The 27,479-nt window shown below is 44.2% G+C and overlaps 1 protein-coding gene across 4 annotated transcripts; it reads right to left on the bottom strand.

The window, feature by feature from the left end:
• Positions 1-106: 106 nt before the first annotated feature.
• TRNAU1AP (tRNA selenocysteine 1 associated protein 1) lies at positions 107-17,220 on the bottom strand. 4 transcript variants are annotated; one of them, XM_064524970.1, is made up of 10 exons: positions 16,994-17,219; positions 14,218-14,300; positions 14,016-14,113; positions 13,153-13,252; positions 10,255-10,307; positions 8,567-8,698; positions 5,508-5,627; positions 3,915-4,077; positions 3,301-3,334; positions 107-1,527 (listed from the first exon to the last, which is right to left on the bottom strand). In XM_064524970.1, the coding sequence occupies exons 3-10, from the start codon at positions 14,099-14,101 to the stop codon at positions 1,391-1,393; spliced, it is 825 nt and encodes a 274-aa protein (XP_064381040.1). In that variant the 5' UTR covers positions 14,102-14,113; positions 14,218-14,300; positions 16,994-17,219; the 3' UTR covers positions 107-1,390. The 4 variants fall into 4 exon arrangements, 3 of the variants coding, with proteins under 3 accessions (XP_064381040.1, XP_064381039.1, XP_064381038.1); XM_064524969.1 differs by having other exon boundaries at positions 14,224-14,300; XR_010392662.1 differs by lacking the exon at positions 14,218-14,300 and adding an exon at positions 1,802-1,968 and having other exon boundaries at positions 1,391-1,527; positions 16,994-17,220.
• Positions 17,221-27,479: the final 10,259 nt, after the last annotated feature.

Below are 27,479 nucleotides of genomic sequence, written 5' to 3'. Positions count from 1 at the left end.
ACGGAGGTCATCATTACCTTCATATTCGCAGTACATTTACCATTGCAGTTGATAAAAAGACCACAGACTGACAAATATATCATAATTATGGACACAAACAAAGGTGTAGCAGAAGTAGGCTTTATGAAAGTATTTAAACTTTGTGGCAAATTTCTGCATCAACATGGGCAGGGAGGCAACTAAACGCTCTGCAGTAGCAATTTCAGTTACCAAACTATTTCTTGGATAGACATTTATTACAGGTAGTTTGTCTGCTCCTATTTCTCAAAGAGTTTAAGGCACAAAAGCCTGAAAAGGGCTTATAACATGTACATAAGTGCTATTATTTTTGCTGTCACTTTTAATGCAACATAATATTAGCTTAAATATATTGCTTCTCTGTCCAGCTTATACAACATCCAGTAGAAAACTGCTTTCCAGATTAGCAACAATTTGTTGCACAATATATTGATTAGATTGCTCTGACCCGTTTTTGCTGCAAAACTTCATTTTTACCATATTCACTCTGACAGGACAGTGGAAGACACTGTGAAATCTTAATATCTTAATGAGACCATCAAGAATTGTCCACAATGAAAAAGGTGAGATACACAGAATCATATTTAAACAAGGTTGCTGGTAAAAGTGTTTTAAACTGCTTAACCGATGGGGAATTATTTCCCCATGCACAGATGGAGAGGCAAAGCCAGACTGCTCTAGAGACCACCACGTAGAAGGCATTGGTCTGTCGTAGTTTTATAACACTCCTTTCTGTCTCCAAAATGCTTTTCAGGTAGATTGCTTAAGAACACCAAGCTATAAACTTGCTAGCTCAAGATCACAACTTAGATTAAACAAACATAAGCTTTTATCTACGTGCTTCTTTCCCATGCTTAAGTTACAGCAACCTTACCCACTCACTAGAAAGCTTTTGAGACATTTTAGTGGTATCTGACATTGACTTTAAAAAAACCACATTTACGAGAGTTGGATCAAATGACTGAAGACAGTTAAATGGGCAGCAAAACAGGGAGATGGGCAGGAACCAAAATGCAAAGGGTAATTTTACTTAAAAGACCAACTTTTTTATTGTACGTTGGAGTAGAGTCTTTCCCCTGTGCCATCTTGTTGAAAGTTTATAAATTACAATTCCCAAGAAGTATTAAGAGTTCATTTCAAGACAAAAGGAATAAAACCGTTGCAGTTCTAACTTTCACCATGAATAAAAGTTACCATGATGCTCCTACGATACTCATTTCGTACAGGGAACGCCACGGTCGTCCCGTACTTCGAGTAACAGACCTGGGTGGAAAAAGGGCCACCCCTCACTACTGCAGGATCCAGGTGCAGCATAACAGTCCGGAGCGCGCTGGCGGGCTTGTCACACAGAGACAGGGCCTCCGCAACGAGGCTATAACACGGCGGGAATCTCTGACGAGACAGTGTCCAAAGGCTGCCAATGACAGTCCATCAAGGCATCGTAGAGCTCTTCGCTCTGTTCCATAAACTGTTTATTTGCTTCGTGGACGTCCAACTGAGGCGTCGGATCTAGAGGGAAGAAGACAGACAAATGGGTCGCGTGCCAAACGTGTTTAAGAAAACCCAAACCCAATAAATGTGTTAGTTTTATTAAGACAAAAGTGGGCAGGGGGCTGGAGGGGGGGTGTCACAAAGCATTCCCATCACTTGCCCAGTTGTGGATCTGACTAGATTAGCCCTAGGAAATCTTTCTGCAGTGGGGTAAGAAATAACTAACTCCAGGTACGTCCCTCTTTTCAGTGATGATTGCCCCCATAGCAGAGTCAACAGAGAGAACGCATACCTGCACCTCGCAGTCTAGTGTAGCCACTTAAACTGCCAAAGAAGGTGGGTTGGCACTAAGACACCGGACTGCAAAGTGGAGCAGCGGAGGCACAGGCACACGTTCCGTTCTGCTCACTCCACTACAGGGTCAGAGTGGATGGCTGGGGATGGTAGCGTCTTAAACTGCTGCAACAAGAGTCACCAGAGCTCGTCTGCCAAAGCCTCGAACATCTCAAAGCATTTCACAGTTAGTAACCAAAGTGGTGCCAGTGACACCCAGAGAATTAAGTACGAATATGTGCCCCATTTTACAGTTGGAAGAAATCTCTGTAAAGAATTCTGGGACTGGATAGCAATACATAACGTGCACAATTCTGCTACTACCAATGCATACTTAACATTCTGCAAAATCAACTCATCCTATTCACCAAACCACTTGTAGGATTTAAAGCTCCCCTAACACCACCCATAATCTAAAGATTAGGTTATCAGACTAGCACAATCACTTAGGTTAGTAAGTGACTATATGAGTGAAAAGCAACTAGCCTACTAAATGGAAAAACTACAAAACACATCAGGAATAAAATCCTTGCAACCATGTTCAGTTTTAGCTACAACGTGTTTTACCAGATCAAAAGTGAACAGAATTAAGAAACAGGAATGCTACACTGGTAACATTATTTCAGTTTCCTTTAAAATTCAACATATAAGTACACAGAAAATTCAATCGACAGGAAAAAGACACCCTACAGATATTCTAATAATAGCATTGCTGTATTAGTTTGAGCATGTCACAGAAAGATCTCATGTAATGCTTTCAAAAGCCAGCAAGGGCTTTCTCATTGACATCATTACTGATACCTGTGGGTCCTGTACAGGATCCCTCTGCTTTCCATTTTTAACAAACTATTTTTAAGAGAATAACAACATACGCTACATATCACATGTTCTATTCAAGAATATACATCAATAAATGAAAACTGCTGGTACACATAACTAAAATACCAGCGTGGTTTACTAGCCCATTTCAATCAACGACTGCTAAAGCAAATACCATATCAGTGTGCTACCTGATGGTATTTCTTTTTTAAAACCAAAAGCACAGTGAATTACCCTGGACTCTAAATCCCAAGATCTTACAGAAGAACAGAATACCTGTACTGTTTTTGTACCAGAAAGGAAAAAAAAATACTAAAGAAAGAACAATAGTTCTTTCAAGAGTACTCCACAAGATTAAAATCTGTATTTTCAGGGCCAAGGAGATATGAACACAAGTCCACAAATCCTCTCAATGCTAGTGAAGCCAGTTAGCTTCAGACTTAGCAAGGTTTAGACTAGTAACAGCAAGTGTAAAATTGGGATGCAATTAGGTGATACTAAACTGCAAATTTTCTCAGGCCTCAGATTTACTCAAAGATAAATGTATATTATACATTGAAGTTAAGGGCCAATTTGGGAAAGGCTCTCTAATCAGTGCAAAGGAATTGACAACTCCAATAAAGAATATGAGAAACATACCTTCCAATGCATCCTCACCAACTTCTTCATATGTCTGCAAAGACAAAAAATAACCCCTTAGGACTAGAGATACTTATCTTTTTCTAAGAACATCACCTGCTGATTACTACTGTCATACAGTGATGTTGATATCTGGCTGATTACAACAGAATCCCTCACACGCAAGCCCAGAGAGCCACTCCCAGCAGTCTCCAAGGGGGAGATCCCACATTAAGCTTCTAACAGAGGCAGCGGTTCTTGAAATTCCTGTGGTGCAGTGGTGGGCTGCCTTGTTCTGACTTACCCTCTAAAACAAGGCTTAGGAAGGATCCTAGGAGGCAGTCTTATCATTGGCCATCCAACTGCCCGCATCAAGAAAATCCTTCTACCACGACAGCTGTTTCCAGAGGCCCCTTACGCCCCACAGCCCTTTCTACCCACCCAGTCCCTGCAATGTCCCACAGACAAGGCAACAATCCAAGCCGGGGGCTGCTAAACAGTTTTGCTTCCTCAGCAGGTGGCTACATTAAGACCTCAGAGCTTGAAGATAAAATACGCCCATCACCCTTTTACAAGCCGTTTTGTGTTTCCGTGCTAATAGGTCACTGAGGTGCGAGCACTCAGCACTGTCCTACCTGCATTGTGCTCTGCGTGTATCCATACTGTGGATAGCTGTAGCTGTAACTGCCCGTGTTGTGGTCGTAGCCCCACTGGGCATAGTAGTTGTGATATTGTTGGTAATATTGGTTATAATTATAGTTGTACATCTGATTGTACTCCATTGGTTTCACACGATTACTTAAAAAAATAAAACAGGAGTAAGTTACACATAATGCAGAACAATTAAGAAAAAGCAGCAAAATGAAACAGTTTAAGGTACTATATGGTACATAGAAAAGGCTTACTCCAACATGCAGATTTCAGTCTTCAAAATACATTCACTATTTATTGCTGCTGTTTTTAATAGTTGCATAATTTGCAGAAAGATGCGGTTTACTTTTAAACCCTGTATTCATCTTCCTCTTCATTAATAAACATTTCTTTCATTCTTTAGGAGCAATTTAGGATCATTTCCTGGATTTGGGTAGGGAAGAGTTTGGGACCATGAGCCTCAGTTTAGAAAATCCTGAACCCATGATCCAGATTCTAGGGCCCTTTTTTCCTTCTGATAATTAAGATGAAGTAAGTATTCTGCAGCCTCCTGAGACAAGGAACCGAATTTTGCTTTACGTGAAAAGTTAAAGACTTAGAGCCTTGTAAAAGAATGGGGGTTTCCTTTACTAATAATGGACAAAAGCTCCTCCCTTTTGCCACTACCATACAGCAGCCTATGCAACAAGTAGTCATCCTCATTCTCACAGAACTGGGTGATCTTCAGTGCACAGTTAACAGAGCTTCTGAGGTGAAAAGGACTACAGTAATTAAAAAAAATGAATGTAAACAGTCTGTAAGCTAGTAAAATTCTCATTCGTTGACATAAAGTGGCAGCATTCCCAAAGAATTAGGAATCCCACCTGATTATCAAGATTTGAAATAATGAGGTGACAAATAGCGCTTGAAAAGGAAAATATTCCATACACAAAACTATACCTACTGATGAAATTAAGGAGAAGTAGGAAGAGGGAAACATCAATCTTCTCACCACAATACATCCCCTCTTCCTGCTTTTCTCTTCCTTAACCCCCCCACAACTTCTGAGGTCACTGAAAATCTAAATATTATTCAAATAGGGAGTAATTTCTATTATTCGTATTACCCTAGTGCTACGAGCCCCAAGTCAGACCAGGATCTCATTGTATCAGGTTCTGAACAAACACAGAAAAAAAAGTTAATCCCGGCCCCAAAAGATTTATATTTAGTAGACATTGTAATAGAATTAGCAAGGTAATTGAGGTTGCTATCCAGAAGTCAATAAGCAGATTTAGACAATTCCAATTTAATGCAAAGGAACACATACTTCAAAGATAATCTTATTTAAATACAGTGTGCGTACAGGTGTGTGCATTTACTATTGTACATAATTAAAACAGACAGTGTAAAATGGTCTTGATCTAATGTTACAACATTTTTGATTCCTCTGCATTCTGATACTGTGGCTATTTTATTATATCCGTGGGTGTTCCCTCACTTTGTGATGGAAACATCCAGGATATGCACCCAAACCACAGAAAGATACTTAAAAATACATGTGGTTTCACTCTTAAACACCTGGCTGCTCTTATACTCACGCTTTTGGTATAGCCACACTCAAGCGTACAGGTTTAGAGCCCAACCCCACAGCTCCTTGACACTCTGTCAGCGCTCTTTTCTGTTCCAGTTCATCCGTGAATTTCACGAACCCGTAACCTCTGCAGAGATCCAGAATAATTTGTATCAAACAAACAAAAAAGCTATGCCACTTTTTTCAAATATTTACAGTGAAATCTAAATTGGTTTTGAAAATACCCTACCGCAAATAAAACACTTTCACTAGGGCTGTCCAAGCTTTTACCAGAGATTAAATGATTCCCTGTTCGAGTTTATATTATTTGAAAAATGCTTGAAATTGTATGTCTAAACTTCAACAGTACTTTTCAAGGCCTTCAGAAATGTGAAGTAGATCTTGTGCCAATGGATTCCAGGGAACTCTTAAGTGCGCTGATACGAGACATGTTGAAATAATATGCATGAACAGATAGTCAGCAAAGCCTCAAATCTATACTGGGAGGATACAGATATTCTAAATAGTTGCAAGTCAGCACAGGATCAAAAAGACATAGGCCATTATTTATACCTAAAACTGTCCCACTGTGAAGAGGAACATTTTCTGCAGGATCAACTGAGATAAACTTTCCAATCAAATCCTTTTCTCAACAGGAAAATATTCAAATAGGCTTTCTGTCATTCCTAACAACTGCACAGCCCCATCAGCCTTCCCAGCAGTGGACCTGAAAATGAGTTCTTAACGTCAAGTTGCTAAAACTTGCTCTGACAGCACTACTTGAACAGCGGTAGCAGGCAGCCAGCAACCCCTCCACTCTTATGCAATCCTTCATAGCAGTGCTAACAGCAGTGGATGTTAGCCAGACAGAAGATGTTGGTTCCCCCCATCCCCAAAAGTCCTTTGTGTGGGATTTGGATGCTGTAGTGAGTCAGAGGCAATGCAACAGCATCCAAGCGGGCAGTGCCAGGAGCCCGAGATGGGATGGGCTGCCTCACACAGCAGAAAGATCAAAGGCTTAGGTGTGGGAGGGAAAGAGGAATCCATAGAGGCGAAGGAAGGAGTTTGGGAGGGAAAGGGCTTGTCTACGTGGGGAAGTGAGGGAGCCGTAAGCGAGGGTGTAAATTTACAGCATATTATCTATTCTGTGGGAACGCAAACACGCTATTTTGAAAATGGAATCACCTAATACTCAAAGTAGGTCCACACTGGTAACTAACAGAGTAGTTGGTGCCCTGTAAAATGCAACACATTGCACAGCAAGCTATACATTCAAGTCTATACTTATATATATAAAAATATATACACCTATATAGACATATTTATTCCACATATATACAAGCCCAAATTGAAGTTCAGGCTTGTCTATATACAAACTGGAGCAATTAAGCAAGAACAGAACTCCACATGGCTACAAACAGTTTGAAATTGGTTATCGCAGTTTAACTTTCCTCTGCAAAAACACAGTGACAAATTAAACCAGTGCAAGCCAACTTTTAAATCAGTTTTAGGTTTTTGCACACAAAATTACGCAACTTTCTAAGTCTGGAAGCAGGCACAGTACTACAGGATCAGGCCCCAAGCTCCTTTCTTGCCTGCCCAGGAGGTACTGGATGGAGGCCTTCTGAAGCTCCCACCTGAACCACCCGGCCCTTCCAACCAGGGCTTTACTAGACACATCCACAAACCCTAGGCTCCTCTCTCACAGCACACCAACACCTGCAGTTGCTTCTGCTTCGAGTAACTGCACAAGTCACAGCAAAATCCCTGGGAGCAACACATCCTGGCACTGCTAGAGAAGACAGCTGTGCTCATCCCAGCAATAAGACTTTAAGTCCCTGCCCCCTCCCCACTTCCTGAGCCACCAGAGATTCCCTTTTCCTTAGGTCTGCACTTAGGAACTGTCCCCAAAGCCCAAGCAGTGGCCCAACCTGCATCGCCCAACACCCATTCTGCGGGCAGGGATTGAAGCAGGTATGCCAGAACAGGCACTGCTGGGTTTAAGCCTGAGCAGACAGGGCAACGAGGAGGAGGAGGCACCTGAGCCCACAAGGGCAGTGCTGGTCTCAGGTGACCTGGCAGTAACAGCAGCAGCAGTTCACACCCAGAGAGTGACTGAACAGCTCTGCAAGGGCTTCAGGTTGGATGTTGGGACAATCTTCTTTGTTGGGGAGGTAGCGCAGCACTGGAACAGGCGGCCCAGACGGGTTGTATAATCTCCATCCTGGGAGGTTTTCCAGACTACACAATTCACGGCTGACCTGATCTAGTGTTGGCAGTAGCCCTACTAGGAGTGGGAAACCTGGACAAGAAACCTCCAGCGGTTCCTTCAAAGCAACGTGTCTAAGACTGAGAAACCCTTATGTGAGAAAGAGGGGAGATCTGTAGCTCTATTTTAAGTCTTAACATAACATAGGCATTAAATCAGAATACTGTTTCATTGAAAGCATGTTCTGTTTTGAAAACAAGGATGCTGACCAACTGGTCCCTCTCCTGAGAAAAGGTAGCTTCATTTTCTGTTATTTAGAAAATGTTTTAATATCATCAAGACGACTAGCTTTTCAAAATCTGTTTTTGGTGAGATATTTCCAGTGAAGATGAAGAAGGCGGCTACTAAATACTTGACAATGAATCACAGCTTTGTTTGCCCTACTCTGTTTGAAGCAGAAACCCATAAAACTTCCACGAGAGTATATAATCAACAGCCTAAAGACTGTAAAAGCACAATTCTATCTGTAAGTCCAGAGAGCCAGCGTTTCTAAATTACTTAGACACTTTTCACAATTTTCAGAAGTCCTGTAACATATTGCCAACTCACAAAGATCATAATACTGTCAGAGAAGTGACAATACGCTACGGTAAATATCAAAACCCCAAAACACTGTAGACTGAATATCCAAGAACCCTGTATTTAGCAGCCATGGGTTCCACTAAACAGTAAGCTGACATGACTACTTCTTCCCTTGCTGCATCACATCGTCCTTTGAAAGGGATAAAATCTTAAAATTTTAGCAGATGCTTTATTTTCTCTAAAACAATGTTGCTGCAGGTGGAATGAAAGAAAGGAATGCATAAAAGATGACTTACTTGGATACTCCTGCCTGGTCCAAAACAACTTTTCCACCTCTACATGATGGATAAACTTTAACAAAAAATTCATATAACATGCCATCATCCACATCAGGAGTCAGGTCTCCCACAAAAAGTGAATATTCTGGACTAAAGAAATCAAAAGAAAACTTCTTAAGCATAATCACAGAAAACAGTGTGCTGAGCAACAGCTAACATTTACCCCAAACATTTGACTTCAGACAGCAGTGATACTAAAGGACCATTTAATGGATACTTTAAAGTGCCTCCAATTAAATTGCTTAGTTGACTAAAATGAAGGTAATGTTTGTTGTCATTGCTTTTTCTAATTAGTTCAAGCAGCCATACCAATCTCCTCGATACTGCTTTTTATTTAAAGATAATTCTTTTTTTAGTTTGCACAGGATACTGAACATGGCGATGTATCTGCATTTCTAATGGGGCAAGAAAGCATAAACATCTCTAATTAAGTTAGTTTAATTGATTTTAAAATATTTCTCTTATGCAAAGTTTAATAGGGCCATTTTTAAAAATAAATGTGAAACTTAAATACTTTGACAGCATCTCTATATGTGGAATGCTCTGAATTTACAAAGAAGCAATGTCTGCTGTCTGATCTCTCATTTACAGATTTGGTATCTTCAATATAGTTATCTTAAATGATAACATAAGAATTAGATACTCTGATGCTAGAAATTTTAAATATCTTAAAACACACTCCTGCCTCCAATTTGCTGTGCCACACAAAAGGCAAAGCATAAAACTGACAGAAGGTCTAAGTTCTCCTCCCAACTCCGCGAAAGATTCATGGGGCAAGTCACTGGAATTGGAAAAGTTATGTTGTCAATCTGTAACATGTTTCCAGGGCACAGGGAACTGAAAGAATTAGTTACCAGGAAAAAAAAAATCCTCATTTTTGGCCTGTCTGTCATGCCTTGACTCTAATGCAAAAAGCATTTCTTGTTCTTTTTTTTTTTTTGAAAAAGGTTCATAAATAATCATCTAAAATAAAAGTATAATTGCTGAGACATGACTAACGCTACCCTAATAAATTGCAGGACTGTGTTGCTTTCACCCTTGCACACACCTGCCTGAACACCTCCTTGTGTTATTATTACTGCAACTGTGTAAGCGTTTCTGGGCAGGCGTTATGGAAGGTATTCACACCACCCAGGCGCCTAATTTAGCCAGTTTGTCTCCCTAGGCACCTTCTCCTGTCAATGGAGAAACATGGGCTTCTCCAGAGGGCAGTTCAGAGCACCTCTCTCTTTGCTGACTCTTGTGGTACTCTAGCCAGCTAAAGTAGGTGGTGTGAAACCACTGCATCTATCTTTAGGTGCTAAACACATCCATGGCATAATACAGTATTATGATGGGATGCATCCCCACATACGTAGAAAGTGCTAAAAAGATCTACAGCAACACAAGTATCCACAATGTGTTCCACGACAGTTTACCATAATCTGCTTTCTTAAATATGAGATTATCCAGTACTGCTAGACAAAACGGTACAAATTTTAGTTGCATGCATCTCATGAAAGCTCTCCTATCTAAATTTGCTACCTGTAGATCTCATCCAGCCATGATGCACTTGTGGGTTTGCACATTTTGAATACTCTTTGCAAGGCAGTTGATAAACAGACATTAAACAGGCAAAAACTAATAGTTGAATATTAAGTGTTTACCTGTTATCAGGCTGTTTTCCATACGTTGCATAATTCAATTTAAATCGCTTTGCCTGAAACAAGGCAAAAATGCATTCAAACAGTCTCATGTGAATCCAAGCAGTCAGGAAAAAAATATAATAAGCTTATTTTACACAGTTTTCTTAATATTGACAGATGTCCAATGCTGTCAGGCCAGCCAGTAAAGGAAACAAGGACAACATTTTTATCTGTTGTATCTTCAGTACGGCTACAACAATGAAAACCAGCTCAAAACCCGCACCAAGAGGTTTGGACTCTATTTCAACAGTTTATAAATCTAGTGAAAGATAGGCGAACCTTAAATAGCATCACATTTTTACACTTTTAAGGAAGATGGGAAAAGTGAGGTTCTAACAATAAATATTAAATGACTTCTCCTCATTTCAAGGTCTTAATACGAAACGATAGAACACACACTTGGATGCTTGTGATTTACAAGAATACTGACAGAACAGAACCAACCACACTGGAAAACAGAATCACCTCTTGACTCCAGAAGTATGCCTGAATACTTCGTCCTGGATGATGCATTCATCTGGTCAGACCCTCAAAAATGAGGTTTGTGTACCTAAATGGGACTTCTGGCATAATTAAGATCCCAAGTCTGAAATAGTATTCCCAAAAGACTGACTTTCCTGTCACTTGACACTGGAGGCCTCCCTAAACTTGCACCTCATTTTTTCACAAGCTCCCCAGGAGCCTAGCCTTGTGCACATCTGAAACTCCCCCTCCACCCTCATCCTAACCGGGTTCAGCAGCTTAGTGCCCAGCTCACGTCTAAGTCTGATCAGGACCTAAGCAGCAGCTGAGCTTCTACATCAAAATCACAAGGTTCTCAATCTCACAGGTATTCCTATACGATGCCTAACACACATTGACCCAAGTAGGCTCACTGTGAAGTGCTGTTTTCTTCTGAAACATGTCTGACAGAGGAAGAAGAAAAGGGTTGCGCCCTTTTACAAGAATATTGTCTTCAGCATTCACCCAGTCACTGGAAGACCTAAACTGGATTCCCTCCTCAGTTTGAAGTACTCCAAACCCACATTTTTCTCTCTCCCCCTACAGACCATACAAAGCAAACCTTCCTCTGTATTACGCAGTGACATAGCATTGAAGAATTCAAGAGAAATTAGGCCAAAGAAAGAAAGCCCATAGTGGGTCCATAACCTAGAGATGAGGACATTTCCTTAGCACAGTGGAGAGCCTAGTCTGCTCATGTACTTCATAGGATGTATTCTCTTCCCTCAGTGATAGCATAAATAATTCTTAGGAAATAGAGCAAAGCCTTAACTCTAGTCTATAACTGTGCTCCTTGCATGCTTGCATTCACTGCTTCACAGTGGTATACCTGGACCATTTACAAGCTTAGTTGCCTAACACAAGATTCTGGATTCCACTTTGAAGCACACACATCTTTTATTGGATCTGTTTTTTCACTGCAATATTTTGAATTTAAAATCAGTGAGAGAACAGCATTTCTACTCATATGAGTGTTGGGACACTAATTCTATAAAACAGAGACAGTAGCATCATCACACCTCTCTGTTCTTCCTCTTGCTGATTCAGTATTTAAAAATAAATAAGAGAGTGAGCCATATTAAGTTTTCCGCAAACAAGAGAAAAAGTATCTAAACGCAAGGGATGACCTGGACAACTGCCTGCTGAGTGCACTAGTTCAGGCTGGCTACACTGGATCTCTTTCTGACATCTGTAACTCTCTCCATGTAGTACGTAAACTAGCACTTTACACAACATACTATTTTGAATTAAACTGTGGATAAAGGCAGGTATTCCCCAAAACTAACTTTAATGAATATATTACCCCCAAAGGAGCTGCTGTCTCTCGAGTGACTACAGAAGGCATCTAGGAAGAACAGCTTCCCTTAATTTTGGCCTCTGACTTGCAATATAAGGGCATATTAAACTGGACAGATGAAGCAAATACCTCCAGGTCTCTTATCTGCCCCTTTTGATGGAGGATGTCACCCTCTCGGGAAGGTTGACTGAACAGTTCGTGGAACAACACCTGAACCTCCCAGTTTCCAACCCAGGCTATTAAGCACACTGAAGCAGGGGTCAGTTTACCTTAATATATCACACTATAATTCAGGTGATTCTAGAGCTGCTTTATGAGCCATTCAGTCATCCCATCCACTGCAGCCAACTTTTGTGGGTACAATGGACAGCTATGTCAGCTGTCCCATTTTAATCTGCTACACAATCAAATCAACACCCTAAAATTAGCCTCTATGACTATTCCTCCTCTTCTTCCCAGGTACCTAGCTTTTAGGTAGCTAAGAACATCTATTACGTACTGCAGTTACACAAGGGGCTGCTTCCACTGTAAGTGGGCTTGAATAACTTTTGTTTGCTAAGGGCCAAGAATAATTCAAGGCTTAAAAGTCATGTTTCTCTTGCAAATCAAAGTTACTCAAAACCCAGTAGGAACTTACTTCAGGTTCATCTTGTACATATATAATAACATACACACTGTAATCAATTAGTATGGAGCTAGCAATGAAGAGAGACTGAAGGACTGTGATAGGTATATTCAACCTATTTCTCCTTGTTTTTGTCTCATTTCTCATCAGTCCAACTTCAGTAACAGCAAAAAGGCTCAGAAATACAAAAAAACACCATATTATTTCTATACCTGGATTTTATCTGTACATTCACATAGAAATTAATACTTTTTAACATAAAACAATTTTCTGAGGAAGACCATTAATAGTTTTATGTTCATTAATTTAACTCTAAGGAAAACAAGCATTCCAGTTTGCTAACTGGTCAGCTTGTTTTTAATCATTACGCAAAATATGGCTCCTGCTTTATCCCTTTGCAATTTTGTTTCTTTACCAGCTGATCGGATTTACTTACCGGTGTAGCACCAGGAAGCGGTTTTCCATTGATTTTGTGTAAACATTTTTCTGCAGTAGCTAGATCTGCAAATTCTACAAAGCAATAGCCTGCTGGAATTCTGAACACAGAGACAGGGGAGGAGAGAAAAAGATTTCAGATTTAAAACACATATTTTAGACAAATGGTAGGAAATTTGCTATAGTAGCAACACTTAGAACAAATTCTTTTTCAAAGTATAAACATCAGCTTCCAAAAAGAAGCTAGCAAAGTAATCCTTGATCTCCAGTGAAGTGATAACTCCTACTTACCAATAAGTTATGTCAACATAAGAACACAGAAAATACTTTTGCTCGCAAACATTTTACTTCTTCATGTCATTAAATATAAATTTCCCCACCCAAGTTTAAATAGTTGAAAGCTGCAACCACAACACTTAAAAGTAAACTATTTTATGCTGCATATAGTCACTCACTTTATTCCAATTGAACTCAAAAGGTATGGCTTTTGCTAAGTTAAGACATCTCGCCTCTGCCAACATCGTGTAGCTGCGCAATGTAACAATTAACATAGCCTAGTCATTGGAGCCTTCACTCCTGAACGTGTAATTCCCAGGTGGATTGTATGCCACACGCATGCCATTCTTGGAATGAGTACGGAAGCACTGCAGGATGAGGGCCAAACCTTGGTTAGGCGATGGAGAGGTTGAAGAGCCAGCAACTGTTCTTTCCATTGCTATCATCAATATACCTATATTGTTGGCAGCAATGATGAAAAGCTCAAAGAGAAAATCATTCTAATACAGACAGGACCACAAAGATGCCATGTGGCAGGCAAAACGTACAACCCAAATGCAAGAATGAACTGATAACATAAACAGTTACCCTGTCAACCTGTTTCGAATGATTTTTACACTCAGGACAAGCTCTCCCATGGTAGCAAAGGCTCTCGAAACAAAGTTTTCATCCATATATGGCTCCAGCTACAAAAGCAAAAAAAAAAGTTAGACTTGGGAGTCTACAAAAAGGAGAATATACGTGTCAATGTCACCCTAAGCAGTTAAAACATTATTGAGAAGTATTTTACCCTTACACTTCAAAAAGAAGACTCATTTAAGAGGGTCGATGCCACTCAAAACCAGCAGGCATGCATGAACCAGGCTCAACAGTCTGCAAAGTGGAACCCAAGAGACAGCATGAATTTCAGAGAACAGGGAGCTTTCACAGAAGGACAAAAGCCACTCAGAGACATACAGCAACAAACTGAGCGTCACTACACGGAGCAGGGGATGAGGAGATGGCAAGCTCCTTCTCTGTACGCAAACGGAGGTTGGGCCAGCACTGTCGATACAACGGTGCGGCACAGCGCGGGGTGCTACGATGAATGGGCGGCATGCGTCAGGTAACACAGCCTCCATCCAGCTGGGGTGGGGGGCTGCAGAGCCACGTCAACCTCACGTAACCAGGGAGCTATATGGGGCAGCACTTAAAGGGGCGACTTGTAACCACATCCCACAGTCAGTCAGCAGTCTGTATCGCGCGTGTGCATTGAGTGTGTCATGCTGAATGGGTGAGAGGGTGACACCGTGCATGTAAGAGGGTAGGTGAAGTGCAGGGCAGTGGCACTGTGTGAGCGAAGGTACTGGAGAGGGGGTGACTGAATGGTACGTGTGACCAAAAAGCAGGAAATAGCACCGCAATTTGGACCAAATATATAATGAAGGTACTGAGGGAAAAGGATGCCTCTTGGTGTAATAAAAAGTGGCACTAACTGAAATTAAGTTTTGTTGCAATAGGCAGACTGATGGGCAGCACCGTGTCTGTGTGGCAGGCAACGCAAGGCTGGGGTGACTGTGTCTGCGAGAGAAAAAAGGGACAGCACATGCACAGAGCTCGCGCTGGCACCACGAACGAGGGGTTTGGAACAGGGGAAGAGGTGTGGGGGGAACAGAAACAGCTCCATGCAAGTATATATATATATGTGTGTGACAGGCAGCAGGTAAGAGAGATGGCCTTGTGATAGCTGATAGCCCTTGAGTGTGTTCGTGTGTGTCAGGTCCTAGGTGGTTCTTTCACATGTGTGTAAGAGAGTGTGTAGACTAGCACTGTGTGTGTGTATCTGATCATGGGTGACCGTATTGCACAAGCAGGTGCAAACAGTGCCAGGTGCCCTGTGGAAGGGTGAGTGTAAAACAGAAATGTTCCTGGTTTTGGCACATGTACGTGAAGCAGCAGGTAGCCCTACTCTGTACAGACATGTCATGCAGAGAGTGACCCTATGGCATGTGTGTGTACATGGAAGACAGACACATAAAGGCAACAGGTGACTGTTGCTTGCAGGTGTCCTTCAAAGAGCAGTGGACAGTTTGTGAGAGAGGGAAAGAGAGGTAACTGTGCTGTTCGTGTGAGTACGCACGTGTGAGTACATACACAAGTATGTGTGTACAGTGGCAAGCAGCGAGGGACACGGAGGGGGACAAGCGCGAGTGTATGAGTGGTGCGGGGCAGGAAGGACAGCGAGGGACACTCTGGGGAGCGTATCAGTGCGTGAGCGTCCCCGGGAACGCATGCGAGCAGGCAGCGAGAGACGCATGAGAGCGAATAAGCCTCTGTGAGTGCGGTTGTGCTCCCAGGAGCCAGCACAGGCAGGAGCGAGGGAAACTCCGGGGCGTCAGTGCCTACATGGGCATGCACGAGAGGGTAAAATCCTACAAGGGTGAGTGCACCCACGGGTGTGCACGTGTGTGAGGCAGGCAGTGAGGGATGCTCTTGGACAGGGGTCTGCGAGTGTGAACGCAAGTATGCAAGCGTGCAAGTGTATAAGTGCCTTTAATTGTGAGCTTAAGCTTTTAAGTGTGCAAAAGCCTATGGTGTGTGAGTATATATATGAGCACATACACCCCTGCCAGGGTGTGAGTATATAGGATTGCGAGCATGCAAGTGCCTGTGAGTTCATGAGCGTATGAGCGTGCAAGTGCCCAGAGTGCATGAACATGAGTGTGCAAGAGCCCACGAGCGTGTGCGTGCTGGGCAGCACCAGCGCGGGCAGGCGACGCGGGTCACCCCACGGTGTGTAAGCGTGCCTGTGCGTGTGCAAGCGCCCGCCAGCGTGCCGGCCGGGCAGGGGCTGGTGTCTGTGCGTGTGCCAGCGTGTGTCAGCCAGCGTGGGCAACGCGAGCGTGGCAGTGCGCGTGTGTGAGGGTGCCAGCCTGTGTGTGAGGGTGTCAGCCTGTAAGGGTGTCTGCCCGTGTGTGTGAGGGTGCCAGTCCGTGTGTGAGGGTGCCAGCCCCTGTGTGAGGGTATTTGCATGTGTGTGAGAGTGCCAGCCCCTGTGTGAGGGTGCCAGCCCCTGTGTGAGGGTATTTGCATGTGTGTGAGGGTGTCAGCCTGTGTGTCAGGGTGCCAGCCCACGTCTGTGAGGGTATCTGCGTGTGTGTGAGTGTCAGTCCCTGTCTGAGGGTGTCTGTGTGAGTGTCAGCCCATGTGTGTGAGGGTGTCAGCCCGTGTGTGAGGGTGTCTGCGCGCATGTGAGAGTGTCAGCCCGTGTGTGAGGGTACCTGCATGCGTGTGAGGGTGTCAGCCCGTGTGTGAGAGGGTGTCAGCCCGTGTGTGAGGGTGTCAGCCCGTGTGTGAGGGTGTCAGCCGGCGTGTGAGGGTACCTGCGCGCGTGTGAGGGTGTCAGGCAGCGCGTGAGGGTGTCAGCGGGCGAGCGCCTGTCAGCCGCTCAGTCAGTCCGTCAGGGAGCGCCCCGAGCCCGCGGCCGCCGAGCCGGGGCGCCGCGGCGGTGCCCTCCCGCCCCGCCGGCCAGGCCGCCCCGCTGCCCGCCTCACAAAGCCCCGCGCCGCTCCCGGCCGGACACTCACGTCCCCCATCCACAGGCTGGCGGCCATGCTGCTCCCGCAGGCCCGGGCGGGCTCAGCGGGGCCGCGGCTTCGCCTCCCGGCTCGGCCCCGCCGCTGCCGCCGCCGGCGCCGCCTCGCGCTCTGCCGCGGCCCGGTGCTGCCGCCGCCGCCGCGCTTCCCCGCCGCCTCCTCCGCGGGGCCCGGCCGGGCGGAGAGAGCGGCGCCCCCGCCGCCGAGGGGGGGGGCCGGGCCGCCGCAGCGCTCCCTGCCGGCGGGAGGAGCGCGCGGCGCGGGGGCGCCCGCGGGGGGGACAAGATGGAGGCGGGGGGAGCGGGGGCGCCCGCGGGGGGGGGCGCCAGGAGGAGAGGTGGGAGAGCGGGAGGAGGGATGGGGCACCTGGAGGAGGGATGGGGCACCAAGGGGGGAGATGGGGCACAAGGAGAGGAGTTGGGACCCCAGGAGAGGAGTTGGGGCACCAGGAGGAGGGATGGGACACCAGGAGGAGGGATGGGGCACCAGGAGGAGGGGGGTGTGCAGCCAGGCCCAGCCTGAGGTGGGGCAGGAGGCCTGAGGTGGGGCAGGAGGCCGGGGGTGAGGGGGGTGGGAGGAGGGGGCCCAGGCGAGGAGAATGGGTTGGAGAGAGGCAGGAGGAGGCGAAGGCCAAGGGGTGACGGGCAGGGAGGGTGGCACAGGCGAGGTGAGGTGGGTCAGGTCCCTGCGAGGCCACGTGGGGACGGGGATGAGGACAGGAGAACCCCATGGGGGACACGGCCCCTGGGGAAGGGGGTAGAGGAGAAGGGAGCTGGGGCAGGAGGAGATGGCAGCCGCTGGAGAAGGTTCATCTCCAAAAATTGGTCAAGCGGCTGCGATGGCTGGAGCTCAGAGCGGACGCGGTGCCGCCATCGCCTGTGGTAGCAACGTCTCCCTCACCACCTCCGCTGCTGGAGCTGTGCCGTTGCCCAGGGTCTCGACTCTTTCTGAAAATGAAAAGCGAGTTTCCAGCCCCTTAAATACTAGAGAATGGCAAGAAAACAGGATTCATTCCGTACTCTAAAAAAGTTTCAGATATGAGAAGACAAATTAAATGAACCCCAAATTTCCTAATTAAAAAATCTGCTTCTTTTCTGAGATGGAGGATTTGAATTCTCTGCAGCACTCTAAACTGACAACACAGGCCCCTGCACATCATGGGATTGGCTTGAAAATTCATGAGGCTTTTATGAAGAAAAAAAAATTAGTTGCTTCTCAGAGTGATACACAGGACTCTGCTGTGCTAGGCATTGCATAAAAGTAATGGAAACTTGTTGCATACCCGGATAATCTGCCATGACAGAGCCATAATCCCTACTCTCCTCCATCCTGCTCTAGGACCCCCGGTGCAGAATACGTGCTCTGGACGCCGTCAGGGAGCAGCCGTGCAGGTTCCCCATCCACACCAGGGCTGCCCTGGCTCTGCGGTGTCCGTGAGTTTAGGCTGCTGCCTCTTTGCTCAGCAGTCAGGAGGCCGAGTCTTCAGTTGTCAGTCCAGCACATGGGGCTGGACTGGGTATGGTGTAATTCTACCTCTTCTCCCGTTTACTCTGCCAGATTCTTGACAGCAAAGCTGGCAGTTCCTGGAGCAAATGAGATAGCTAGCCGTTGTGGAGCGGAGATGGGTGCTAGCATCGCTGAGGCCATCGCAAGCGTCAGAAACCCCAAAGCACCATTAGCTGCGTGGTTGGGAGCTGGTTGGTATTTCGGTGTCATCCAGCCCAGCAGTTCTGGTCCCAGGAACTGTGCTTTGTGAGCCCTGTACCCTCTCATGGCAAGCCAGGCGTGGGGCATTAGCTGCTAAAGCACTGGCGGTGGTTGTACAGTCACTGTAGCATGCCATAAATCCAAGCTGCTGCTGACAGGGACAGTCCAAACCCTCCGTACTGCTGTCTTGGTGGCTCCTGGGTCTCAGCGAGCAGAGGTGTTGCTGCTCTGCTGCTTGCTACCCGTGAGAGGGCAGCACAAGGCCATGGGTTGTTGTCCGGAGGTTTCAAGGTGGTGACATTGGGCATCCTTCGGAGGAGCTAATCCTCTGAAACGTCTTGTGAAGCAATGTGCGAATGTTCACTTAAACTTTGCCCTGGAGCGTGCTCATTCCAGCGAATATGTGAAACCGACCGGGAATAGGAAAAAAAAGTTAATCTCGCTGTTTTTCCCTGCAGATGAGAAGTGTAATGAACACTGACCCTTACATTTTTGAGACTGTGCAAATCCTTTTTCTTCATACAGAGCTGGATCTGTATCTGTCATCTTTCTGCAGTATGACCAGTACTGAGTGCTCCAGAATATCTGCTCTTCAGAAAGCATGAGTGATGTAAGACTCGTGAGATTAAAACCATGTTTACACTTTGATTTATTTGCTTTCCGATTTTTGAGCCTCTAGGCCACCCTCAGGTCATGTTTCTAAGCTCTTCCCTGCAACACTGCAAAATCTGGCATAAAATCAACACAGTTAGCAGGGCTGACGTTGTCAGAGAATCGGTGTTCTTGCTGATCAAGAATTACGAAGGGTAGCACTTGACAGCTCTGCTTGCTATCTGATGCCTACTGTCCATATATGAAGTAAGGTTGGAGGAGCAGTAAAGCAGTCTTTTCTCTCACTCTTCCCCCTAGATGTGTCTCAGCTGGAGAAATCACCACTGGTAACTGTTCAATGAAGACATTCAGTTGTCAAGTAGCATTTTTTGTGCCTAGATGTCACTGGCAACCAGGCTTCTTGTAGGCTCACCCTCCCTGGCAATCCCACTGAGACTGCCTTTCGGGAGGCAGCTTTCAGGATGGATTTTTGCAGCCTAGTGACTCGTCCCCTGGTTAGCACTGAGCTTTGTTTTGCAGAGCCCACAAAATTGTCACTCATCCTCTGTTATGACCTTAAAACTACTCAAAGCACTTTTAAATGCCAGTAGTTTCTTCTTTGTTATTTGATGAAGCGAGTCCAGTATCTTTAACAACTCCTTTCCATTTTTCCTTCCAGCTGAGTAATGCAGAACTTGCTTTTTCCTGGGATAATCCATAGAGATGGATATTGGGCAATGAAAATGCAAAAGGAAGCCAGGATCATGAGATCTCATTGGACAAGCAGAAGGTAAGAATTTTATGTTCTGTGCTATTTCTGAAATGACTGCTGTTTATGCACCTAACCTTGTGACAAAGCAAAAACACTGCCAGAAGAGTATTAGTACCTGAAAAACTGTTTATTTTCTTTGAAAGATTTGTAAATTGGCAAGGAAGCAGCAGCTTATAATGGGAAGAAGGGGGAATTCCTCTGTCCTGTGTGCGGGTGTCAGTACTCAGCAGCTGAAACATGTGTATATCTTGTCACCTTTGTTGGGATGGTAGTGACCTTTTCCTTTAGGAATTTGACCCTGAAAACTGCTGAGTAAATGCCAATTACTATTTACCGATGTCCACTGGAGGTGCGATCCGTCAGCACCCCGAAGAGGTGGGCAATGCTGGCTATCCAGTTCGCTTTGTGGAACCCTCCAGGAACTTGGCTAATCGAAGGGCCCAATCCTAGGAGCTTCAGAGCTCTTCCAACTCTCAGTAACTTTGACGGGACTTAAGGTCACTCACTACCTCCCAGGAGGAGGCCCTGAGTGGTCTCAGTGTTTAAAAGTAATGGGTTTGAGCATGAGAATCTGGCCTGGGAGATTAAAATCTGAATTTACTATTTTTAGTTTCAGTTTGAAACTGATTCAAATAGTTTTTCTGCCTTTGATACTGTGTTACTGTGTTGGAGCCTTCCCTATTGTGAGTCTCACAGGCACCAAGTCCATCTTCAGTCTTAAGACAACTGTAGCCAACGGACTGAGATCATGGATGAATTTGGCCAGAGATAATTAAAATAATAAATAAAATAACAAAATGAAGATACATAAAGCAAAAGCTTGGGCTTGGAGTGGTTTCTGAGATTCTGAAAGTAATTTAAGTAATCCAGGAGAAAATATGCAATGAAATCTGTTTTACATTATTGCATGAGATGGTATGTCTTAAAATTTGATCAAAACCAGGGTTTTTTGTATGATGAAGATAACACAGCTTGAAGTGATCCATAGATCTGAGAACTTTTTTTTCAATATAACATTTACAAATTATTGTAGACTTGACTTTCTATTCATTTACTGATAAAACTTGCTGTTCCTATCTTGATCTCACAGCAAGTGAAAATAGCTTGTGACCACGTTCTAGCTACCAGCAGTATTTTTGAAGGAAGTGGTGGTTAAAGCTCATTGTTGAGACATATGTATGTGCTAGCTTCTTACCCAGACCCTATTTGTTGTAATATCAACACCCATCTGCGGTGGAGACCTGATGCTCTCTCAGAGACAGATCTGTCCTGCTATTGATAATGTTCAGGGTGGCATATTGTATCTGTGCAGATGTTGGCAGGGCTCTTGGAATACTTACAAGAAAAGTCTCAGCAATACTCCATTGTATTTAAGAAAAAAGGAGGGAGGAGCTTATGTGATGCTCCCCGTGTTCATATTTCTCTGGTCCTGTGGGTTTTGTAAGACTCCTGAACAATGCCAAGATTGAATAAGCCAAGGACACTCCATTCCTACACCTTCAAAGGAATATTTTCCAAGCTATGAAGTTATGAGTGCCTTCCAAGCTCAGTGGCTGTGAGCAACAACATGTAGAGCTCAGTGTGGAGAATGTCTGTATAGTCCAGCACATCAACGAGCAAGCAGGGCTAGAGGAATCCATTCCCAGGCCTTTCAGTTCTCCCTTCAGTGAGCATCTGCGCTCCCCTTGCTGGTTTTGCGTTCCTGTTCCCACACCATCAGTTGATCCCTTTTCTTTTGTAGCTTTTATCCACGTCATATTTTCACTGAGGGATGTCCTTGCCCCTTCCTCTGAGGAGATTTCTCTGGAGGCCTCATCTCTCCACACAGCCATCAAATAATAGACCACTGAGTTTCACCAAGCTGAGATTCAGCAAGGGCCATCAAGGACTCTGGATGTCATTGACCAGAAATGGGTCAGAAAATAAGAAATCTGTTTCTTATTTTCTCCCTTGGTACTACAGGGAATTCTGCCTCAGAGAATTTATGAAAATGTCAGTAAGTCAAATAAGAGTGTTCCGGATATTCGCAGTAATAATTTACTAGCTGGCACGGCTTGTCTGTTTACATCCTCCATAAGCATCTCATGGGACAGAATTAAGCCTGGTTTTGGGTATTTGACTGAAAGCAGCTCTTGGGGCCAGTATGTTTGTATTCTGTACAAAGTCAGCTGTGGGATCCTATGCCACTGATGTTTTAAGGTAAAATGAATAAATAGGCTTCAGGTCTTTTTTACCCGATTGGTGAGCTCATTTTGTAACTCTAAAAGCAGTTAAGGTAATGACTCAGTCTGAACACTTCTGATATTGCTGAAAACAGAAAAACAGCAAAGGCAAAGCTGGCCACTGGGTGGAAGAAGCCTGTGGTGACTTGGTCCCAGCTGTGTTGCATCTGGCTCCACTCAGTGCTGTCTGTCACCTGCAGTCTGAAAACTAAACTGAAAACAGCAGCAACTGGAGATTGCTGGAAATTTCTTTTGCCCAGCCCCACAAATTGTCACTAATCAGAAGAATAATGTGCATGTAGCTGTGGCATGTGAGGGACTCATGGGGTTCATTTCTAGAGTAGTGACAAATCGTATCCTTACTCAGATGCTGCTGGAGAACTAGCAAGGAAGCTTCTCCGAGAACATGTCAGAGCTCACTTGACTTTTCTCTCTCTCTCCAGGTGCTTGAATAGTTGAATTAGCCTTTACTGTTAGTACATTTCTTCCTACGAGTGCGGGGAAGGTAGATCAGGCTCTCCTAGGCAATTATTCGAGCAGCAAGGAAAAACAGAGTGTACAGATAAAGGGTGAGGAATAGCTCAGTAGTTGCACAGCAGTGAAGGACGTGGAGGTTTTAGTGGGCCACAAGCTGAATATGATTCATCAGTTGGTGCTTTGTTAAAAAGACTAAGCATGTATTAGCGAGAGAGTCACGTGAGACACAGGAGTAATTATGCCTCTCGGGTAGGTATCAGTGCTCCCAGCTTTGGGCGCTATGTGTTAAGGAAGAGAAGTACACAGTGGAGTGCAGAACGGAGCAAGAACAACCAGAGGTCTAAAACTCTGGACCTAGAAAAGAAGCTGAAGGCACTGAATGTGTTTAATCCAGAAATAAAAGATGAAGGGTAGGGTTTGATAAGGACAGTCCTCCAATGTGTGAAAGGTAAGAGGGCTGCAATTGGTTATCCTCTAACTCTATCTACTGTGGGCAGGACAGAAAGAAGGCTGCTTAACGTCCAGCAAAACACACTTCAATGAGATTTTTGTAGAAGGTTTCTTCGTATTAGACAGCAGGCTTCATCTGGGAATTTTGGGGTGATTTTTATAAGCAAGTCAGACAAACCCCTGAACGTGGTGTACATATGCTTGATAATGCATGTAGGGGGACTGGATCGTTTCTTTGGGGATGGGAAAGATTGCTCTTCCTGTGTGCCTGAAGCACAGAAATATTTGGTGACACTGAGAGGCAGCAAATTTGAGTGGGTGGAAAAGGTATGTTGTCATACAGGGAGCTGTCTTCCAGAAATGTTGATATCTCCCTTTGGCTCCAGTAATATTTCAGGTTTACAGTGTAGCACTAGAACCGACTATGCAGAAGCCAAGAGCTTACCTAAAATAAAAAAGAAAAGAAAAGAAAAGAAAGAACTGACCGTTTCTGTGAATTAGACTGTCAGAATGATAATTACTAAGATAAACAATCTCAAGAGGATTTCGTAAGAATCTAAACTTTGCACTTGAAAAATAAACCTTTCTTAATGAATGATGAAGGCAAGGGGAGATAAGATGATATTCACACCTCTCCCAGGATGGGATATGTGAATTTTTTCTGGATACTGCATGCATACTGCAGGGTATGCCAAATCTGTAAGGCTGACCTGAGACTATCTAGGTGTATTAAAGGCTGTAAATGCCTGAAATTCATTGGATTTAATGGAGCTGTACCCATTTTTGGGTTGGGAGGTATTCTGCTCCAAAGGAACTAGTTGAACTGATTCTTAGAGTGAGCAGAGAACCTGTAGCCACTTGTGTTTTTTTCTCAGTTGCCAACAGTGAGTTTACCAAGAGCTTCTTTGTTAGTGATGGACGAGTGCTGAAAACTTCGGTGAAATCAGTCAGACATTTAGACTGCTGCTCTGATTCCAGAAAACATAGATCAAGGAATTAGGTTGGGAATCTTGAAGAGTTTTCTCCTAAGTTTAAGGAGGATAAAACATTGCTATCTGTCCTCTTTTTCTTAGAGTTGCATACTTCCAGAAGTAAACATTGTAGTTCATGCATTTTTGTTTATAAGGTTTCCGTAGGTCCTCATACTGTGACAGAAATGCAATGAGAAGACTTTTCCTGAGCTTTTTCTCATTTTAGCAAATGCTGAAAATTCAGAGGAAGGTAGAGATCCCCTGCTTTTTAACCTAAAAGCTTAATAGGTGAGGCTTTTCATGGCCTTGCGTTTTGCAGCAAAAGTTCATGTCTTTTTGTTTGTTTTTTTTTTTAATTCAAACCCAGCCAGTTTCTCCCATTTTAGTTTTCTTCGTGTTGAAGATATATTGAGATAATTTTGAATCCTCTGAAGCAGTTTTCCTGGTATTCTTTGGCTTTGATGAGAGACAGCTAATGCCCATATCAAAAGCATGCAGGGAAAAATGATTAATTTCCTCCTTTTGTGTGGCAGAGAGGCTGAAGGTGCCACCACTGCTGCAGCTGGCACACAGTGAGCACCTTTGATCTCATCACTTGCCTTTGAACTGCTTGCAAGCCATTAAGCTTTTTGGTTCTCCACTGAGTGGTATTGCTTTTGGAGCTTATGCCTGTTAGCTCAGCACAAGGCTCTAGACCTAAGGAAATACAACTAAAAGGCTCAAAAGGGTATCTAGTTTTAAAGTTGCCACTGCCCATGAAGAAGCCATTCCTCTCTCTGGTTGCATCCACGGACTGGAAAGTTAACTGTGGACAAGCCCAGTTTATGGGGTGAAAAAGAATACGCGGGTCATGTTATTCTGTAGGCTGCTGCTGACAGTGGATTCAAAAGTCCTTGGCAAAGAATTGCAAATCTCGGTCAATCATTTCCAGCGCTTTGAGTGTCCTGGCGGTTGTTGGAAGGTTCATCTGAGAAGTTTGACCGATACAGAGCTCTTTGATTTATCAACAGATGCAGTTCCACAAGGGGAGCACAGATAAAAGGCGGGTGGATTCAGTCATTTTTGCCGCCCTATTGTTCTCCTATTTATAGTGAGTTACTGGTTCTTGGACAAGGTGGGAAGAATCTGTTGGATTTAGTTCTTTAACAAAAGCATCCTTTCTCCACAATGTTAATTACTCATTTGTGCCAAACTGGGAATGAGTTTAAGGATCTAATTAACATTCGCTTCCCCTTTCAACAGATCAGTCTTTACACTTATAAACTCTATGATAAAACTATTTTCGCTTAGTTTCTAGTCATCTGAGACTCTTCCAACCTCCACAGAATCTGAATTTCCAGTTTAGAAAAACAAAAAAATAAAAAAGCAAAGCTAGAAAGAATATCCTACCACTTTAGAAGAAGGACAAACATCATTCTTTTGTCCATGTGTCTTCTTTTTAGCTCAGCAGTGATTATTGTACATGCTAGAAGTCATTTTTACCATTAAGGCTTCTTCACACAGCTTTCGTTCTGATATACCTATAGTGGGCACAGTTAAGAAAAAATATTTTCGCTTGTTTTGGCTTATTTCCATACAGGAATAGGTAACATAAAGTACCATTGTAGCAGTATGACTATGTCTAGCTAAGGCAGTATTATCCTTACCAACATAGAGTGGCATAATTAAAGTAGTGCTGAAAAGCCATAGGTTTAGGTTATTGCTTTGGATGCATACCAAGGAATGCTACATTTTTTTTTCAAAAACATAGCTTCTCAGAAACAAGGGCTACAGGATTTGATTCAAAGTTCTTAATTTTGGAAAGCATTTTGAGGTTTGCTAAAGGTGCCATATTTAGTCATAAAAATAACAAAGTGAAAAATACATAAGTGTATTTATAGTAAGAATAATGAAGATTTATAGGGTAACGATAGTTGCAGTGTTCCTTGCGTAGAAACTCTATATTGAACAGGGTGATTGAATGTTTGGCTTTTAAAAAGAGGGAAAAAAACCCAAAACAAAAACCAGATGAATAATGAAAAACAAATCCTTTTCCTGGTGAAAAGCCAAACCTGTGTTTTGAAAATTAAATGTTTTTTGGTTTAAGCAATGAAAAAATGGACTTGATCTTTGCAACAGCTTGGATTTATTATTGGAACCAGTTGGCTGTGCCATAGAGGAGAGGAATTTTCTGGTAATTAGAGCAAGAAACTGGGAGTCAGAAGCAGTAGGGTCTGTTTTTGGCTCTGGCACTAACACGCTATGTAGCCTTGGGAAACATGCTGCCTCATTTGTACCTTGGCTTTCCCATCTATAAAATGGGGCTAAGGAAATAATTCAGCTCCACAAATTGCCTGCACTAATTAAAGGGCATTTCTGCAGCACCTTGAGGTCTTTACTGCTAGCGAGCGGATTTTCACCAGCGTTCGGTTCAAAAGCTTTTGAAAAATCCTGCCCTAAACATTTACCAACCTGATTGCCCAGATTCCTAAATCCACGTGTGGGCATCTAATTGAAAATGGTCCGATTTCCAGAAGTTTGTCCGCTGAGGCAAAAGAACACGCTGGGGAGTGTTTTGTCGCTGGACATAACTATGAAAACAGAGTGATCACGGGACTCTCTCCCACTGGGATCCTGCCACTTAGCGCGGCCAATTTTGCAGGCTCCCCCCGGCTCCCCAGCAGTAACATATAATCCCCGCAGGCTTCGGTGCTACGGACGCTGTGGCTCCGTCGCGGCATTCGGAGAGGCGGCTGCGAAAGAGGCAGGTGGGGAGCGACCGGCTTAGCATACGTGCGGTCGGTGGTCTCCAGGGGGTGCAGAGCCGCTCCTTGCCCCGCTGGATACGGCTTCCTTAGGAAAGCAGCAGTCAGAATTAATTTGAGTAATAGCCAGCTGCACATCCTTGCTGGAGTTACCACCAGTATCCCTGAGGCCCCATATCTGATTTGGCTTGGGTCTCCCAGCGGTTCAATTTCTAAACCGCCATCTGTCAGCGTTAGAGCTCCTCGGCCGCCCCTTCCTTCGGACGATGCCGTGGTCGGTGAGTAAAAGGAATGCCGTTTGCCTTGGCCTCCATCCCTCCCCAAGCAGAGGAAATGTGCACTGACAAGACAGGAAATTCTCGTGAACCACAAGGACCTGGAACTTGCCTCCTGGCTTCCTGTGGGCCTTACCCAGGTTTCAGCTGGGATGTATAAAGATTATTAATAGCAATAGTTGCATTAGCAGGTTTATGTTTTTCTTCTTCTGTCAACCAAGATATTTCTTCATGTGAGACCTTCAGGTTGTTTTTATTCAAAGTAGCC

This window comes from Dromaius novaehollandiae, chromosome 23 (assembly GCF_036370855.1).
Source record: "Dromaius novaehollandiae isolate bDroNov1 chromosome 23, bDroNov1.hap1, whole genome shotgun sequence".
Lineage (NCBI taxonomy): Eukaryota > Metazoa > Chordata > Aves > Casuariiformes > Dromaiidae > Dromaius > Dromaius novaehollandiae.
This window is presented reverse-complemented; position numbering and strand designations above follow the sequence as displayed.

Excerpts from the sequence above, each read along its gene's own strand:
- TRNAU1AP (XM_064524968.1), bottom strand. The coding sequence starts at position 17,020 with ATGGCCGCCAGCCTGTGGATGGGGGAC. Across the intron at positions 5,628-8,566 it reads GACCAGGCAGGAGTATCCAA|AGGTTACGGGTTCGTGAAAT; the intron begins GTAAGTCATCTT and ends GGATCTCTGCAG. Across the intron at positions 4,078-5,507 it reads AGTGTGGCTATACCAAAAGC|TAATCGTGTGAAACCAATGG; the intron begins GTGAGTATAAGA and ends TATTTTTTTAAG.